This window comes from Bemisia tabaci, chromosome 4 (genome assembly GCF_918797505.1).
Source record: "Bemisia tabaci chromosome 4, PGI_BMITA_v3".
Classification (NCBI taxonomy): Eukaryota; Metazoa; Arthropoda; class Insecta; order Hemiptera; family Aleyrodidae; genus Bemisia; species Bemisia tabaci.
The window spans coordinates 45421752-45438579 of record NC_092796.1 but is presented as its reverse complement, the minus strand read 5'-3'; the positions used below and the strand labels follow the sequence as shown (position 1 = coordinate 45438579).

The window sequence follows — 16828 nt, the reverse complement described above, 5'->3', positions numbered from 1 at the left end:
TAAAGTGCTGAAAAATCACCTTAAAATAAGCGCATGTCTGCTGATCATGTTGAGCTTAACATTTCCTACATGAGGGATTCATTAACCAGAGAGAACAGAAGTTAACAGTTATATATTTTATTTTACAAATTTATTGAGAACAAATTGAATTTGTTCTTCTTTCCATACGTTAATATTACGAGCTAGCTACTAAAAGCTTGGAAGAGAATTGCAAAAGAAATTTTTCCCACTGATAAAAAATTATATAGGTATTTCAAAAACAAAATGAAAATATTAGAGAGAAACTTCTACTTTTAGTTATATAAAGTTGATACTGATACTGTCTGGTGTTTCAAACTGACTTTGCACATTTTGTCGAAACATCCATACATTGAAGCACAACTTTACTTTAATCACTTTTGAACTGAGTAAAAAGTAAGCAAAATATTAAAATAGAAAAGTAATTACAAACGTTGATTCTTATGAGGTTAAAAAAATAACGCTTCTCCTCAAAATAGGTGGCATATGCAATTTAAACTAGTCGACTCTATTGCTACAATGCTGGAATTTTCTATCTCCATTCATTTCAGCAAAACTGGGGATTTATATTTATAGGCAAAAAGTCTTAAAACATTTCATTCTCAAAAGGAAAAAGCATTTTTTGTGCGGTTAAAGTTGGGGTGTCTGTTTTCTTCCATGCAAGAAAATTAGCTATGGATGCACAACTTTGGCATCTCTGCAAGCATAGGTAATAGTTTTGGTTACATGAGTCTGAAGACTTTTATGATTGACAGACAGATACAAAATAGCATTCGGAGTAACATGAGTCCAGTTTTCTTATACATACCAAAGCCAAGTTTGAGGATACATTCTCTGGCAAAATTTCAAAAAGTTCAAGAATTTGGAATGTTCAAGAGACAAATGAATTTGTGAAGGGTGAAAGTAAATAGCCAGAAACATGAGAGGAAACTTCCTTAATCCTCTTTCATCTTGATACAAATTGTTAATGTAAAATATTTTACAAATAGGAAATCAAGAAAGTTTAATTGGTATTTTTCATAAATTTTGATAAGAAACGCTGCTCTTCCTAACTATTCACTACCAATTTTTTCCTCTCATTTCAGCGTGACCTCAACTGGACTCTGTTTTCTTCCCTGAAATCTTACTGTTTCACAAGCAGTATAGCAAGTGCTAGTAGCAGTATAAACCCCTTATACCTACTTCCAACTTTGATGAAACTTAATGTTACTCTCCTTACTATCCTGAACCAAAGTTCTGCTGAGCAATTGTAAATTTTCTGCCTACGTATTTCCAGATATTTGCCTCTGAAAAATCAAAAAAATCTGGTCTCATACCAGTCAAACATCATGGGATTGGAGGATAGATATGTAGTGGAGAGAACTAAAGCCGAGTATTTTCAAGGGTTTCAAGGTGGCAACAAGAAAACACAGGACAGACAGGTTGAAGTCGTTCTCTTAAAGAAATATTTGCAGCACAAAATAAGTGAGATGCTTCATGTGGTGAAAAGACGACATGATAGAATAAAAAAATTCCGATGATTTTACCTAAAGCAGAACCAAACTCAAGAAGAGTGTCAGCTAAATTTTGCTGATTTGGAGATAAATAACTCAGAAATAGCGCGTGCGATCTCCCAGCGCTAGACTTTTGTTCAAGGTGATAAGGAAAGTAACATGATTAGATTTCATCAAAATTGACCTAAGAACGAGTTTTATGGGCTGTTTGCCTCTCCTTTCTTCAAATACATTACATCATAAAAAAAAGCGTACAGAAAATGTAAGATACGATTTTGGTTGCAGAGCTGGTATTTATAAAAGTAACTTAGGGCTTCTCATACACCTACTTACCACAATTGTACAAAGATGACCTGTAATTAAGTCAGATGCATTCTGAGGAGAACAGTTGCGACAAGAAGAAATAAAGAATCTTGGATTTTCCGTTACGAGTGGAACTGAGAGGCTGGAATCTTGGGGAGACCGAACTCGTCAACTTGAACTCCATCCTGCAAAAAATAAAAATAAATTTGATACATTGCTCAACAGCCTTAGCACATTCAAATTAGTAGATAAAAAGCAAAAAATCACTGATCTAGAAATTTGACTACATTCTGCAATTAGGAACTACAATTTCTGGCTCATTTCAGAAACGACATATGTGCCATTAGTTCCCCTATGTACATTAGTACTTTTTAACGATGAGCTAGAAATTGTACTTCCTAATTGCAAAATGTAGAGTTGGTTTTGAAGTTTTTTTAACACATAATATCTCTATCAAAACAGATATTTTCAAAAACAAAAGTTCGATACTGACCTTATTGGTAACTTCCGCAGGTCCAGGATCAGTGCGAGGTGCGGCAGGTGTTTTGACTTCGTCAAGATAGGAGGTGTCATCATCAAGAGCAATTTCATCTCCTAATGCATCCAGCTCAGCAGCTAGCTCATCATCATCTATTTCTGGCGTGTTATAATTGCGTCCTAAAGTTTCCTGGATGGTATCTGATTGTTCCAAAAGATCTGCGAGATCATCTTGTAAGTCCTGAAAAATATTTCAAGAGACAACTGAGATAATACAGAAACAGGGTGTCTATGAACAAGGAAAAAAAACTTCCTCGTCTCTCCCAGGTTTCCCCTCACCAAATTACCAAAATTTCCTGACTTTTCACATCAACAATTAGCATGCATGGAAGTGAAAATGAACAATTTTTGGCATAATTTCACTGTAGATGACAGATAAAACATGTGGGCCTTTTTCCCTCAGGTTATCATCATTAAATTATTTAAGCAATTCATTATTGAAAATTATTCCCCTATTCATCAATCAGAGTGTAACTCAGAACCCTGAACCCAAAACCAAACTAAGACTCAGTTTGATTGCGTAGACAGTGCCGATGCTTCTTTAAATTTTAAGTATCAAGATATTTCAAAAACTCAAGTCTATTGCATAAAATTCCCTCAATTTCCCTGATTTCCCTGACCTGATAAAGCTTCCGGACAGTTTGCTGTTTCCAGGTTTTGCAGACCTGTAGACACCCTAGGATAGTTGATTGAAGAAATATTAGAACTGTTCTCAGTCATTCGATTCACTTTGTCTTTTAACAAATTTTAGAAAATTGAAAAGAGAAAAAGAGGACAGGCAGCCCATGGATGAGGGAAGAGCATGCAATTGATTGTAGCTATGACTTTGAGTTCTGCCTTGACAAATGATACTAAATTTGTTGGTACGAACAGACCAAAGAGTACATTTAGCTACACACTGGTCTAGAAAGAAGATGATTCCTGAAGTGAAAGTTTTAAATAAACCAAGAACACATGAAAGCAGGTTTCATTTTCTTGATGTTAGTTTTATTTTTCTCTCAAGGTGATAGCTTCTTCAGAATCGGTGATGCTAGGTCGATTCTTCTAGATAACTAGAACAAAGAGCAAATAGTTCCTGCACTACTCGGGCTACTCTCGTTGAGCCCCAAACATCAACTGTCACAGCAAGAAGAAAGTAAATCAACGATAGATTTCACAATCAATTGAAGGATGTTTTGAATTTCCACTTTTATCTCAGGTACAAGGTGAGTATCATGAGTATCATGAGTATCATGACTGCAGACTTACAGATTTATTATCGGAGATGCATAGTTTTCAATCTCAGCCAACAATTTAATACTTGTGATATCAAAATATTAAATGCGTTTCAATAACATTCAAGTTAACACGTGGTGGCCAATCAAATAGTATCCAATTTCTTAAAGCTAAATTAAATTTTAGAGTTGCGTATTTAATCTTATGAATCAGTCCCTCCACATGAGCAGCTGTTTGTAAAAGGTGAGAGCTGTCTAAAAACCTATTATGTACAAATAAGTGCACCTTGAAAATAAATAAATAATGCAATGCAAACGCTTGGTTGGGATAAATGTAATGCAAAAAATGGTTAGAGGTACATTATGAGGGGGAAAGGTTTCATGCTTGAGATATAATATTCTTGAATCTATTTAAAAAGTATGAGTTTCTTTTATCTTACCTCTATTTGATCGATGTTGATTTTCTTAAATTCTTTCCTCATTTGATTCATTCCACTTTTCATAGCAACTACAGTAGATTGAGTGTCTTTCAGGGACTGGACTGCAAAATTAGCTTGCTCCATGTTAAATGACTGATTTTGTAAATTTTCTAACTGAGTTTCAAACCTAGAATGGAGATAAATCTTTTTTCAAAATTCTGGAGGGATGTAGCGTTACTTAATGTAGGTCTCCTCACCCAAAACATTCGAGAAACTGTGCACATTATACTGTGTTCAAGGGTGAATATTTCTGTATTTTCTAAGAATTTTATTAAAAGTTCTCTTTAAATTTGCAGATGTTGTTCCTATTCAGAATTCCATTTCCTAAGAATATCAAGTATTTTTGAACAGATTATGGCGACAATAATGAAAGTATAAGGAATATTTTAGGGCTGAATTATTTTTTCAGCTTTAATAAAGAACCATCCATAGAGTACATAAATGATCATTGCATAAGAAAATTCTTTCTTAGGCTGAAATTTAAGGAGAGAAGACTCATGATTTACAATTTGGCCTGAAACTTTAGCAAAATCTATCACATTGAGTTTTTTATAAATGACTTACACAGAGCGTAATATCTTTGATGCTTAGGCTACTTTTTAAAATTCAGGATTGCTGCAAGTCAGCAAATTTTCAACCAAAGGAGCTCAACTAGGTTGCATTAAAAAGCTAATGAAATAATCTGTAGGCTTGCACAACTTGAATCTTGCTAGCCTTAATTGTTCACTAGTAAGAGGGTTGGTTACATGACTTTCGGCACCTCCAATGGACATTGCTTCAATAATTGGTGCAAGTCTTGGAAATTCTCTGTTTCTGGTAGAGATGTAATAAGAAGATAAAATTGGATTTGATATCTCTCGGTTTGCAAAATTACAAATACCAAAGAAGGAGGACCGATATTTTTAGAGTGAACAGATTGGCCCAGATATTCCGGACCACATTTCACCAAAAACTGCTGTTTGTCAAACCGCCGTCAACACCTACCAAGCGGCGAGTAGGCCTTCGGCCGTGCTCGGCAATCTTCGTAGCCAATCAGGTTGCCGCTCGCCGCCCGTAATCTCGAAGATGGTTCGGCTCCCACACCACCCTCCTACACTTTTCAAATTTTGGCATTCGGTCTGATTCTCTTTTCCTCTTTTCCGTAATTAATAACAATAAAAAATTCATTTAGTCATTTCTTAGCAGCACCTTGTCCAATTTGTGCCTAGAACCTCTACAACTTTGCAAGTTTGGACGTTACCTTTTGAACATTTCATCCCTTCCCTTTGAATACAAATACACTTCACACATCACATGGGACTTTTATCTGCATATTATTTACTTGGCTTTATTCGCAAAGGATCTTATAAGAAGTAAATTCTTTCGATAACTTATTGGGGATGGTCAAGTTACCAATTAGAGCCCACCATTCCATGCCATTATTATTACAGGACAAGGTTTCTTACCTATAATTTGATGGGCACCGTGAGAATAATAGATAACCACAGTAATTTGATCCGTGCCTTAAAAAATGAGCTGCTGGTGGCAGAACCATCTTGGTGATGTTCATTAGGAATTTTAGACCTTATTCTATTTTTTCAGCAGACGAACCTCACATGTTTACTTGTAAAGTCTTGCTTCATTTTCCATGAGTTCTATTTAGTTTAATGCCAAACAACAAGAAAATTCATGGAGAAACATGCCTTAAAGGTGATAGTTCCCCCTCATACTTACTGTCAGAGTTCCGATGGAAAAAATTTTGTTGTCATAGGTAAATACGGTTTCCATTGCTTCTTCAGCTGCTAATAGACAACTATGCAGGTTTGCTGGAGAAGTTGGTGACTGCTAGGATTGTTAATTGGTATCTCCGAAGTCTGGTTGTTATAGCTACTTTTGAAGCATTGGCTTCAGCGCAACGCAAAACCAGAACCTTGGAGAGACCAGAGAACATCCATAAGAAAGTAAGTGAGGAGCAAGGTACCTGTCATTGTGCGTCCATCTAGTTTTCACAACTACCGTTACTACAGATTTAGGATTCAGATTTGCACATCAACCAATAAGTTTTTCACCCCATCATTTTGAGATAGAGGCTGCCATGCAAGGCGCAGCCAGGTAGTCCAATGCTCATGCCACTCAATCAACACAAATATTATCCTAACTTACTGCAAAATGGCTTGTTTCTTCTCTAACAATGGAACCGGTAAATGTTACTTTAGACGCGCAGGAAACTTCTTTGGTCGAGATGAAGAAAAGAAACGTAAATGAAGAAATGAGTCCGGAACATCTCGACCAGGTCAATAAATACCAGGTACAGGCCGCTTTGTTTACGTTAGGAGTCCGGAGTATCTCGCTGCAATTTCACTTGAAACCACAATGAACAGATCAACGCGGTAACTGATATCTGATTTTACGAAATGGATAGATGGATGCGGACAAAAGTTCTTTCGTCGAGGTGAAGAAACGATAACGCTGAGAAAATTAGTCTGGAACATCTCGACCGCTTCGCTTTGTTTATGTCCGGACTATGTCGCCGTTTGTTTGTTTACATTAGGAGCGAGTTTGACACCGATGACAGCTTTTGGTCTTTGATGAGAATTTGGTCTGGAATATCTGGGCCAAACGCAAAAACCATATTTTTAGACCATTGATACAATCTATTTTCAGTTTTAAAAATTTTTCATGACTTTGTACAATTTTGAAATTGCACATTTTCTTTCTCAATGAAACTTCAAGATTGGTAGTCATCCAGACTTAACATATCAGTAAAAGAGGAAAGAAGATACCTACATTCTTTTTTGTTTCAGAACTCTTAAGGCTTTCTGCTTCACCATATTCTTTGCAGGACCTTCTCGCATTTTGACCATTTGATCCTTGAACTTCTTCAACTCTACTTCAAGTTTGCTAATTTTTTGTTCAAGACTTGATGCTCGGCTGTCAACCTTAAAATAAGAAAAAATGAAAGAAACTAAAATTAGATCATTCATGTCACAATGATGGTTGCATTAAAATATATAGGTCCTGAAGTCGAGGAATTTTTGGAGCTCACAAAATTGTAGAAAAGTACTTCAGTGGCCAACACCACCCAAAGTTGTCCTAGTAGTATTGACTGCCAGGAAAAAGAACTGAAAAAACACATCATTTAATAGAATTTTGGAGACCCGCACACAAGGACAGATCATGAAAAACAATGAAACTCACTCGCAAGTAAAATTTGATAAACTAGCGGACATGTTTTGCCGGCTCCACCTCCGGCATCTTCAGCGCAACTCCTCCTCCAACTCCTGAGTCGCACAGAGGATGCCGGAGGTAGAGCTGGCAAAATGCGTCCGCTAGTTTATCAAATTTTACATGCAAGGGAGTTTAGGTGTTTTTAATGAAACACATCATTAATTTCAAAGAGGAAACCGCTTTGAGCAGCTTTGAGTAAATTAGAAAACCTTCCCAGTTTCTTTTAGGTGAAAATGCCACCAAATGCTCTTACTTCAGTAAAACTAAATGCAACCTCAATATCATACTCCTCTGATTATTCTAGCTATTCGCTCATGTCACGTAAATGTTTTAAAATATCTGTTTTCAATAATGTCGTGATTAAGTCAACCAATCATGCTAGTTTTCGAGTTCTTTTATCGCAAAGAGGACTGCCCTTGTTAGTTCCTACGTTTTCGCCCCAACCAACAACTGGGCTGGCAGGATCTACAGACTAATTGGAAGCAGCTTCTCCCTGGCGGCTACGTGTTCAAGATGCCATGCTACTCATCATTCAAATTGTGTCTCTTGTTTCCTCTGTAAATGAGCCTGCATACCAATGTTACTGAATTGGATTTCTGTGAAAGCGGGTTGATAAAATACTTCACACTCCAGGGGGCTCAAGGAAAGCTTTATGCCATTTTGTTTTCCTTGTTAACGGATGGGGGCCTAAGTGAATCGTTCCCGTATCGAAATCCTAATAACTTCATCAATTTATAATCAGCGGTGATGTACATTAGACTAGGAAATTGATATCAACTCAAAAACTTCCTAGGTTCAAAGTTTACAGTGTCACTCTAAAAAATTTTGGGACACCTCATGTTGAACATAATATTGATCTAAGAAAGGGAGAGGGTTTTGTCTTTATTTATTTATTGCCCTGAGATAGGGCTTCAGCCCTTCAGCCTTGAGGGCTTTTTCTTTATCGCGGAACAGGGTGGATCACGGGGAACGGACTGGATCGGAATCCTGAGCGATCCGAACCGATCAAAAGTGTTCCAAGTGATAAAAAAATCCAAACTTGGAATTTGGTTTGATTTGTTCGGGACGGCAACTTCCTCGCATTAGGTTAGGATCACAGTGGATCGCGAGCTCGCCCCACCTCGGAGGAGCGATCCAGATTCCACTGCGATTCGCAATAAAAAAAAAGCCCTTGACTGTTTCCAGGGTGGACTTGGAGTGAGACTCAGAAGGTCACATGTTTCTGAGCATCTTGTAGACATCAAGTAAAATGATTCGAACATTATAGTGGTGGATTATTGGGCTCAAAGTCTACTTCGTGCAAACTGTCTGACGATAGAAATTTTTCCTTACATTTGAGATGACATCATGCATGTTTGGAGGGGGCGCCTTCTCCTTCGAAGATCCGAACAAACGATTCATTTTAACGATGGTAGTTCAGATGAAAAAGATGATCAGAGATTAAACAGTGAACACTGCAGACCGTGCGACACTCAATTTAATTTTGATTTGAAATTTATGTGGTATTATCTGATCTATCGCTCACGGAAATATCAGCCATCAGCTGAGAGGATTTTTGTTTGTTATGATAATTGATAATGACGAACAATGAGTAATACTGGGTGACGTCACTCACGTCACGTACACTAGCCAATCAGAGAATTTAGTTTCAGTTCATTCCATTTATTTCAACATTTCAACTGATGGAACTACTCATTTCCGTTTCCGATCCTTCATAATTCAATTTTTGTTTACATTTTGTGTTAGGTTATGTTTATTGTTTATTTGTTCAATTTGTTGAATTGTTGACAAATTTTGTCGTGAAAAGTTTAACAGAGAGTGGTTCTCATTTGAATGTTATTTTAATCTCTATAAAAATTAAGGATTTCGAATTATTTCTATCACCCTCCATCATCAATTTACAATTGCTGTCTGAGGTTTGCTCATTTCCTTTGTGGTAGTCATTTTTTAAATTCTCTGCTGTGCGTCTTAGTGGTCTCTGAATTCTCTGATAACAGAATGCAAAAATGGCTCACATCTTTCCAGTGTTTCTAGCTCATTTGCTGCATGTTGAGGAAGAATTTCTGGATGGCGAGCACGTACACATACATCGCATTGAACGGAAACGATTTCGTGACCGATGTAATCCATTTGATATCCCAGATAAAGAGTTCATCAACAATTTTCGGCTGTCTAAAGATATAGTTCATGGCATAGTGGACAGACTGAGTCCATATCTAGCTAGAACGCGTGCGTACAGCTTAACTCCAGCTCAGAAGGTTGGTGTTAATATTTTTTCCTTTTTCTCAAATTTCTCACTCAGTCAGGTCATTAAAGGGACTCAGTGGGCACTCCAGCAAAATTGGTTCATTTACAGATGCTTGTTCTTTTTTGACTCAGAATTGCCCCAATGCCTCAGCTAGGCCGTCTAGATAAAGCTGCTGCTGTTGCAGACTTCAGATATTTTTCATTCTGATCTTTTATTTTTTTCCTCAGAATGCAACCCAAGTAAGCTTAGAAATTCGACTCAATGTCTTCAAGGATAGATAAAAATAATTAGAATATTGGAGCCTCAATTTCATTGAGAAACATGAGCTTAGACATCTCTCTGCCGGGAGACACTGCCAACTGTTGGAGGGCACTACAGCTTACATAGGTCAAATTGACAGAAGAGAAGTGACAAAATCCGAGAATTCACAGAAAAAATTGGATTACTGTTTTAACAATTAAATTGTTAAAAAATATATCAGACATGTTTCAAATGTACATTTTACTCTAGTGGCAAGCTAAAGTAGCATTTTTATCGTGAAATCTACATTTAAACATGTCGGACACTTTTTTTCAACTACAAAATTGTTAAATCAGCAATTTTATTTTTTTCCGTGTTGTCAGCTTAGAAGTAGACTTGAATTATAGGTCCTGATTCTCACTGCGGTATTACATGCTTCCTTTTGTTTTTTGCCGTTATCAGCCACCAAGAGCAAATATGTTTGCCTTTGCTATGTTCTTGTATGCCTGCATACATCCATTTGACTTTCCAACGCCCGGACTGAAAGTATGCCAATTTTTTATTTTGTCACTTTTCTCAGGCAGAAGCAATATCTGGTTTATTCAGGTTCATATCAGATCAAGCCCAAACTAACATTTACGTTCATGGAGCCAAATATTAAAAAGTAGTAACTCTCAGATATTTAAGATATTCAACCAAACCTGTTTCAGATACTAGCTGCTTTGAAATACTTGGCAACAGGAAATTACCAGCGAGGAGATGTCGCCGATCATAACATGATACATCTTAGTCAGTCATCTGTCAGTCGCGCTTTAAATGATTTCCTAAATGCAGTTGATGCTGAGCTTGTGACAGATGCAATCAAGTTTCCTAGCTCTGAGGACGAGAGAGCAAAAATCAAAGTAGGGTAAGTTTCAACAATCAACTCCTCTGATTTCTCCTAGGTATCTCATTTTATCCACTTGAACATTCCTCTCATTGAGACTTGTGATTCAAAATAACAAATTATAATAAAATTAGAAATTGGAGAGTCTACCCTCTTTAGTCATGTAAGAGACTTCTCACAGAGGAGAAGAGTAAGTAAAGTAGCATAATGATAGCAAAAGTGGGAAACAACTTATCTCCATTGTAGGTTTCAAAACTCCGTTTCAAGTGTTCACTACTGTTTCAACTCAATATCTTGGAATTCATGCAGAACATTCTGCTAAACAGAAAAGAAAAATCGAATAAGCTTCTAAGACATCACATTGACTAGTTTTCCGAAAAAAAAAGAAAAAAAAAATGAAGTAAGTATGACAGAAAGTGTGCAACATCGAAAACAGAGATAAGAGGTTTCACACTTTTGCCATTGATCAGCAATTCAGCCCATATTAAAATTCTGGGGAAACATTGCTGTTATGTTAATTTTGGCAGTAACATTTTGACGTTTTTGAAACCATTTTTTGCTAAATGGGAAAATTCGAGCAAATTTGCTATGGTACTGCAATCTGATGCGGGGATATTCAATTTTAGCTGGTTGGTTACTCTTAACTTTCTAACTCAATATCTTCTTCCTAGTATTCAGCTAATAATCTGAGAGTGCAACAATAAATCAGTTTTCCCATAACTATTGGATGGTCTATTTTCTTTTTAAACAAAAAATGGCAAACCAACTTGCTCATGAAGGTACCTACTTAGTGAATATTATCTTAAAAACAGTCAAAAGTTTCAGAAAACAGTTTCACATAGCAGCTTGAACATAATAAATAAATTTAAAATAGGTCAGGAAGTAGGTGATGAACATTTGAGTTTTAGTAAGTAAGTGGGTGATTTTCCTCATTATTGTAAACTTGTTTCCATCCATTTTTTTTTTTTTTTAAATATTTTTGAAACTATGTGTTGCAGCTTCCAAGAAAAATATTTTATGCCAGGAGTGATTGGAGTAATAGACTGCTTAAGGGTTGCAATCAAGCGACCAAATAATGACGAGGAGGAATTTGTATGTGAGGTGCATGGTTATTCTCTGAATGTACAACTGGTGAGTCAGTTAACTATTTGAGCATGGTATGACACGGGCAGAAAAATGTGAAGGCTTTCAGAGTATGGAGGCTTATAAAAGTAAAAGTCCAGGCAAACATCTGATTTGTTAATTTTCAGATTCATGTGAATTACACAACAGATGAGAAAAAATTTGAAATCTGGCAACTCATTCGTTCAGTCAGGTATTTTCTGATGTGAAATAGGTACCAAAAAAATCAAGAAGCATGAGGAAAAATGCACATATCTACAATAGTGCAATACAAAAATTGATTAATATTAATTTGATTAAGGTGATTCATCAAGCTCTCTGATATGGTTGAATTGGCATGTGATATATCGCCTCGATTAGGTCTAAAATCTAGGCAGATTTTGAATTTTTAGCCTAGAAATAGGTCAATAGCCCCTGGACAGGAGCCTAGAGAATCATTTTAAACCATAAAATTGGCAAAATTTAGAGAAATGAAAGCTGAATCTTGTTTGAAAAAAAAAACCACGCATTTGACACAGTTATAGATTTCTGCATCGAATGTAATGTTTTTTCCCAAACAGGAATCTGCTTTCATTTTTCTGAAAGTTGCCGATTTTTTGACTTAAAATGATTCTTTAGGCTCATGCCCAGGGGCTAGTGCCCTTTCTTTGGCCAAAAATTCAAAATCTGCCGAGATTTTTGACCTAATTAATGCATTACATTGCATGCCAATTCAACCATGTCAGAGAGCTTGGACAAATCACCTTAATTTAAAAATGTAAAAGTATTTAAGTTCATGTCAATTGAATGTCTAACTTAAAAATTTTCTAGCTCAGAAAAAATGAACTTTTCATTTTATTGTGGAAAAATTGTTTTTGAATAACATGCATCTTTTATCATCCCTTCATCCCATTTTTTTCTCAAATTACAGTTGAAAGAATAGTGTGAATTTTGTTTGTTTTGAGAAAAGCTTAACGCCAAGGCTCAAGAATGTTTGTATTTCACCAGCCCTTATTAATGCAAGCTATTCAATATTTATGAGCCCAAAAATGAATGCTTTTGTTTTAAAATGACAACCACCTAATAAACAAGTAATAAGCAGAATGCTCTCTCTGGTATGGTCATTTTGATTGTTAAGTAAGTGTTCTCCCTTTTCACAGCATCTTTTCTGTGCTTTTTTTCTGTTTTCAGATTTTTTATTTCTTTGTCACCACAGTAAATCTAACAATACTTTCTCTCTGATCCTCAGATCTGTGATAGCAACCTTAGAATCTTGAATGTCAATCCAAATCATGGTGGATCCAAACAGGAAGCAACAATTTGGAATTTGTCAAACATTCAAAATTACCTACGCCTGATCGTTGAAAAGGGGGAGGAAGAGTCTTGGCTGATAGGTATTTTACTTTTAAAGTGTTTTTATCTGCAATGTCCGCCAACATATTTTGGATTGAATCCATCAAAGTTACCAAACAAGGCCAAGGTGTAAGGGTAAGGGATGTCCAATGCGAAACAGAATTTTTTACGAAAAGCGAAGGTGACCATTTAGAGTACACATTTTGTCGTCTTCTGTACAAAAAATTGTATCTAGATTGCGTCGTTTCAGGATTTCTCATTGACATTTTATTTTTTATAGGAGGACCGTCACATGAATTTTCTTGAAATTTCTAGTGATTTCTCTTCATGGTTGTGAGAAGAGACACTAACATTTTCGGACAGCTTTATGAGACAGTTCTTCCTCAACACATAAAATGCTTGCGGAAATCATAAAATACTGCAAACAAGATGCGTTCTTTCAAATGGGAAACAACGATTTCCCTTACAGGCATTTATTGTCCTGTGCAAGAAGCCTCATGAATTGCCAAGGAGGCAGTCTAATCTGTGATTTTGGGCTTCTTAGTTTATGAGCAGCTCAGGAAAGTCCTCTAATTTTGCTACCACCACTCTTGGTGTAGTTGGAAAGACCTTGATTTATCGGATTTCTTAGGACTGACAAATAGAACCTTTGAATCGCGGAATCCGTTAATTCAAATTATTTGAAGCCCTTCAAGGGCCTAGATCCTAAAAGATTGATCTGTCAAATCGTGATTAATAAGTTGAGACCTTACTGTACTGAAATCTGGCAAAAGAGACATTTGGAGCAAGGATGCGCCATTTTTAGCAGACAGTTTTTGCATTAGCATCCATCCCACCAAAGGAGATTATTTGAAGTCCATACCAAATAAGTTTATGTATAAAGTTGTAGAGTGTGACAGAAGATCGTCAGCTTGATTCTTGTTTCTACTTTCAATGCTAAACTGACAGCTGATCCTCTTTCCCTTCTGAGAGTGTAAACTTCTTTGGCGTTGGCTACTAACTTAAGAGGGTAGACGTACTGGTTATAGTAGATACCAGTTAGCTACACTGTGCCTTAGGTGCAAATATTCTCTTTAAAAAAAAGTACCTTTTTTGCCACTGACTAACGTCAACTCTGGAGGGTTAACCTAGACGTTTCCCAGGACTCATTTTCTTTGAAGGAATCTTTCTGAACTTGGTAACTCACTATGTATGTTTATGCCATACTTTTCAGGAGGAGGTAACTACCCTTTACAGCCATGGCTCATGATCCCTATCTTTGGGGTTGACGCAAATACCCCTGAAGGCCGCTACACGACTGCCCATTCCAGATCACATAATGTTGCCAAGAGGCTCAATCAAGCACTCCAGAACGTGTGGCATTGCATGAATTCGAGTAAACCACTTCACTATACTCCAGAAACTGCTAAAAAAATTGTGAGGACTTGTTGCACGCTGCACAACATTGGACTATCAATGCCTGGCTACTTGCAGAATATAGAAGAACCAGTCATAGAAATCCGAGAACAATATGTAGATATTCTTGAGAGTGAGGTGCATGCCTGTGGAGAGGCGAGACGCAACCAAATCATACAGATGTTCTTCTCTTAGACAGTATGACTGAACACGTCTTAGGGAAAGCTTGTGTGCCACCTCATGGTAAAATGTGTGGATAGATTCAAGTATTCTACTTATACTCATGATGAAAACGAAAGTCATTTTATATTTTTCTCTCATCTGAAGTGTAACCTATTGAAGTTAAATTAGAAAGAATGGCCTACAACTAATTTCATGATGAAAAACCACCCAAAGTAGATAATTTTCAGAGTTTAGCTTTAAGTGCTCCATGGAAATTTGATGTAAATAATTTTAACCAGCCTCCTTTGGAACTGGACCAAGTTTTTCAGAGTGACATGAATCCGCATTATGGGAAGTATGTAGTCAAAGAGTAGTTACAAATTCGACTGCTCATTTTATGATCCTCAAGTTGAAAATTCTGAGTTAAAAAGTATTTCAGATGGAGAAAATAGAAACAATAATTTATCTTTTAAAGCCAAAGGCAGAATAATACCTCAAACTTATTTTTCTCGCTTTGAATTCAAAATAGGTTTATTCTTTGAGTTCTTCACTAAGTAGGTAATGGAATGCCTGCTAATATGGAATCATCATCTTTTTTTTTGTTAAGTCCATAAAATCTTTGAGAAAAAAATGTCAATAATCATAGATTACTCTGCAATAAACTAAAAAGATGAAAGATCCCATGTAACATATTGACTTGAACAAAAAAAGCCTACCTATGTAAGGAGTTTTGAAAATTACATTTGTGAAATAGATCAGGACTTGTAACAATGTAGGCTTTGACTGCAACTTATAGATGGCGACAGTGCTAAACCTTGTAACTCCATTTGTAACATTGAAAATCTCCTGTGACATTTTACTTCAGTTGAGAAGGTCAGATTCTTGTCTTTGTACAGAATTTAATTTGATTTTTCTACGTATTTCCAAAAATATTTTTACTAAATTGTCAAGCAGGATGTTTCAAAAAAAATAAAATAAGAACAGAAAATTTCAAATACTATGATTGAGATCCATGGATAAGAAGTCTCACCATCAACATGTATTCAGTTTTCTGCATGTTCAAAAGAGGGAAGATGGCTTGCCTAAGTAGTGCACTTAGCAGAACATTGCAATACGATTGTCGAAATTTGCAATAAAATTTCTGAAATAATTGCAATAAAACTGTGACAAATCCATGTTGGGCCTGTCGCCTAGCTCGCCACCTCTTTCAAGCGAGTAAAAATTTAAGCACCGGGTACAGAAAAGGCACTTCTTGATTACGATGTCTCAGAATCTCTGAGAAGGTTCTATTTGTCATGATCGAAGCCAAAGGGTATAATTCATTAAAACTGTACCGTTTATTCTTTATGATTTTGCAGTGCTCTAAACAAAATATCAAAAAATTTACCCAATAGTTTCCTCAATAAAATATAAATTAGCAGCGGAGATTCTGAAACACTGCAACCAAGAAGTGTCTTTTCTGCACGCAACACGTCAAGTATTACTCAATTTAATTTTGCAACATTTTTTCCCACAATCTTTCTGTATGGATTTGGTCAATAGTTGCAGAAAATGTGTAATAATCAAGCAATTTTTTTGTTTCTAAGTGACCACTTTGGTTGCGACGTGTCACTTGAGTGAGGCACTTTATATTTCACTCTTTCTAGCGATCCATTGTGAATCTGTCATTTCTTACAACAGCTGTTTCAAACAAGAATACTTTCTATTAGTGTTAATACTCTTGCCTAGTCTAGTCGTAAGAGAGATTGAAATTTTATCCTCATCTGTTTTTTCATACTTCAACAGTTCGACTACATCTTGCAATAAGGAACAACTACTTCTAGCTAATACATTAAAGCACTTATCTGGTTTGGAAAATAAATGCTGCTCACGCTGTGGCTAGAATTAGCCAGAAATAATAAGAATAGTTCTTTAAGGCAAAAAGTAGTTAATTTGGAAGTGAGGCGTTTTATTTTGCTCTAGGTTTTTTACTTTTATTACAAAAATACTGTTTATTTTATTAATTAACTCTCATTATTTTGGGTCTCGTCAAAGTTACAATATGCTCTTTTTTCCCCTTCAGTGTTGGCTGTTACACCTTGAAATTTCTATTACGGAATAAAAAAAATTTTTGGTTGTCATTTTATCAAGGGAATAGTACTGTTAGTATGTCCTACACAAACGTAACTTGCAGGATCATCTAATTCTCAGAA

The 16828-nt window shown here is 36.1% G+C and overlaps 2 protein-coding genes across 2 annotated transcripts; one reads left to right on the top strand and one right to left on the bottom strand.

The window, feature by feature from the left end:
- Positions 1–101: 101 nt before the first annotated feature.
- On the bottom strand, positions 102–8822 carry Vps60 (vacuolar protein sorting 60). Its single transcript, XM_019053018.2, has 5 exons — positions 8584–8822; positions 6811–6962; positions 4006–4171; positions 2308–2532; positions 102–1999 (listed from the first exon to the last, which is right to left on the bottom strand). The coding sequence occupies exons 1-5, from the start codon at positions 8650–8652 to the stop codon at positions 1937–1939; spliced, it is 675 nt and encodes a 224-aa protein (XP_018908563.1). The 5' UTR covers positions 8653–8822; the 3' UTR covers positions 102–1936.
- Positions 8823–8999: 177 nt separating this feature from the next.
- Positions 9000–16770, top strand: LOC109038082 (putative nuclease HARBI1). The gene is made up of 5 exons (XM_019053016.2): positions 9000–9509; positions 10450–10646; positions 11624–11756; positions 12976–13120; positions 14293–16770. The coding sequence occupies exons 1-5, from the start codon at positions 9258–9260 to the stop codon at positions 14667–14669; spliced, it is 1104 nt and encodes a 367-aa protein (XP_018908561.1). The 5' UTR covers positions 9000–9257; the 3' UTR covers positions 14670–16770.
- Positions 16771–16828: the final 58 nt, after the last annotated feature.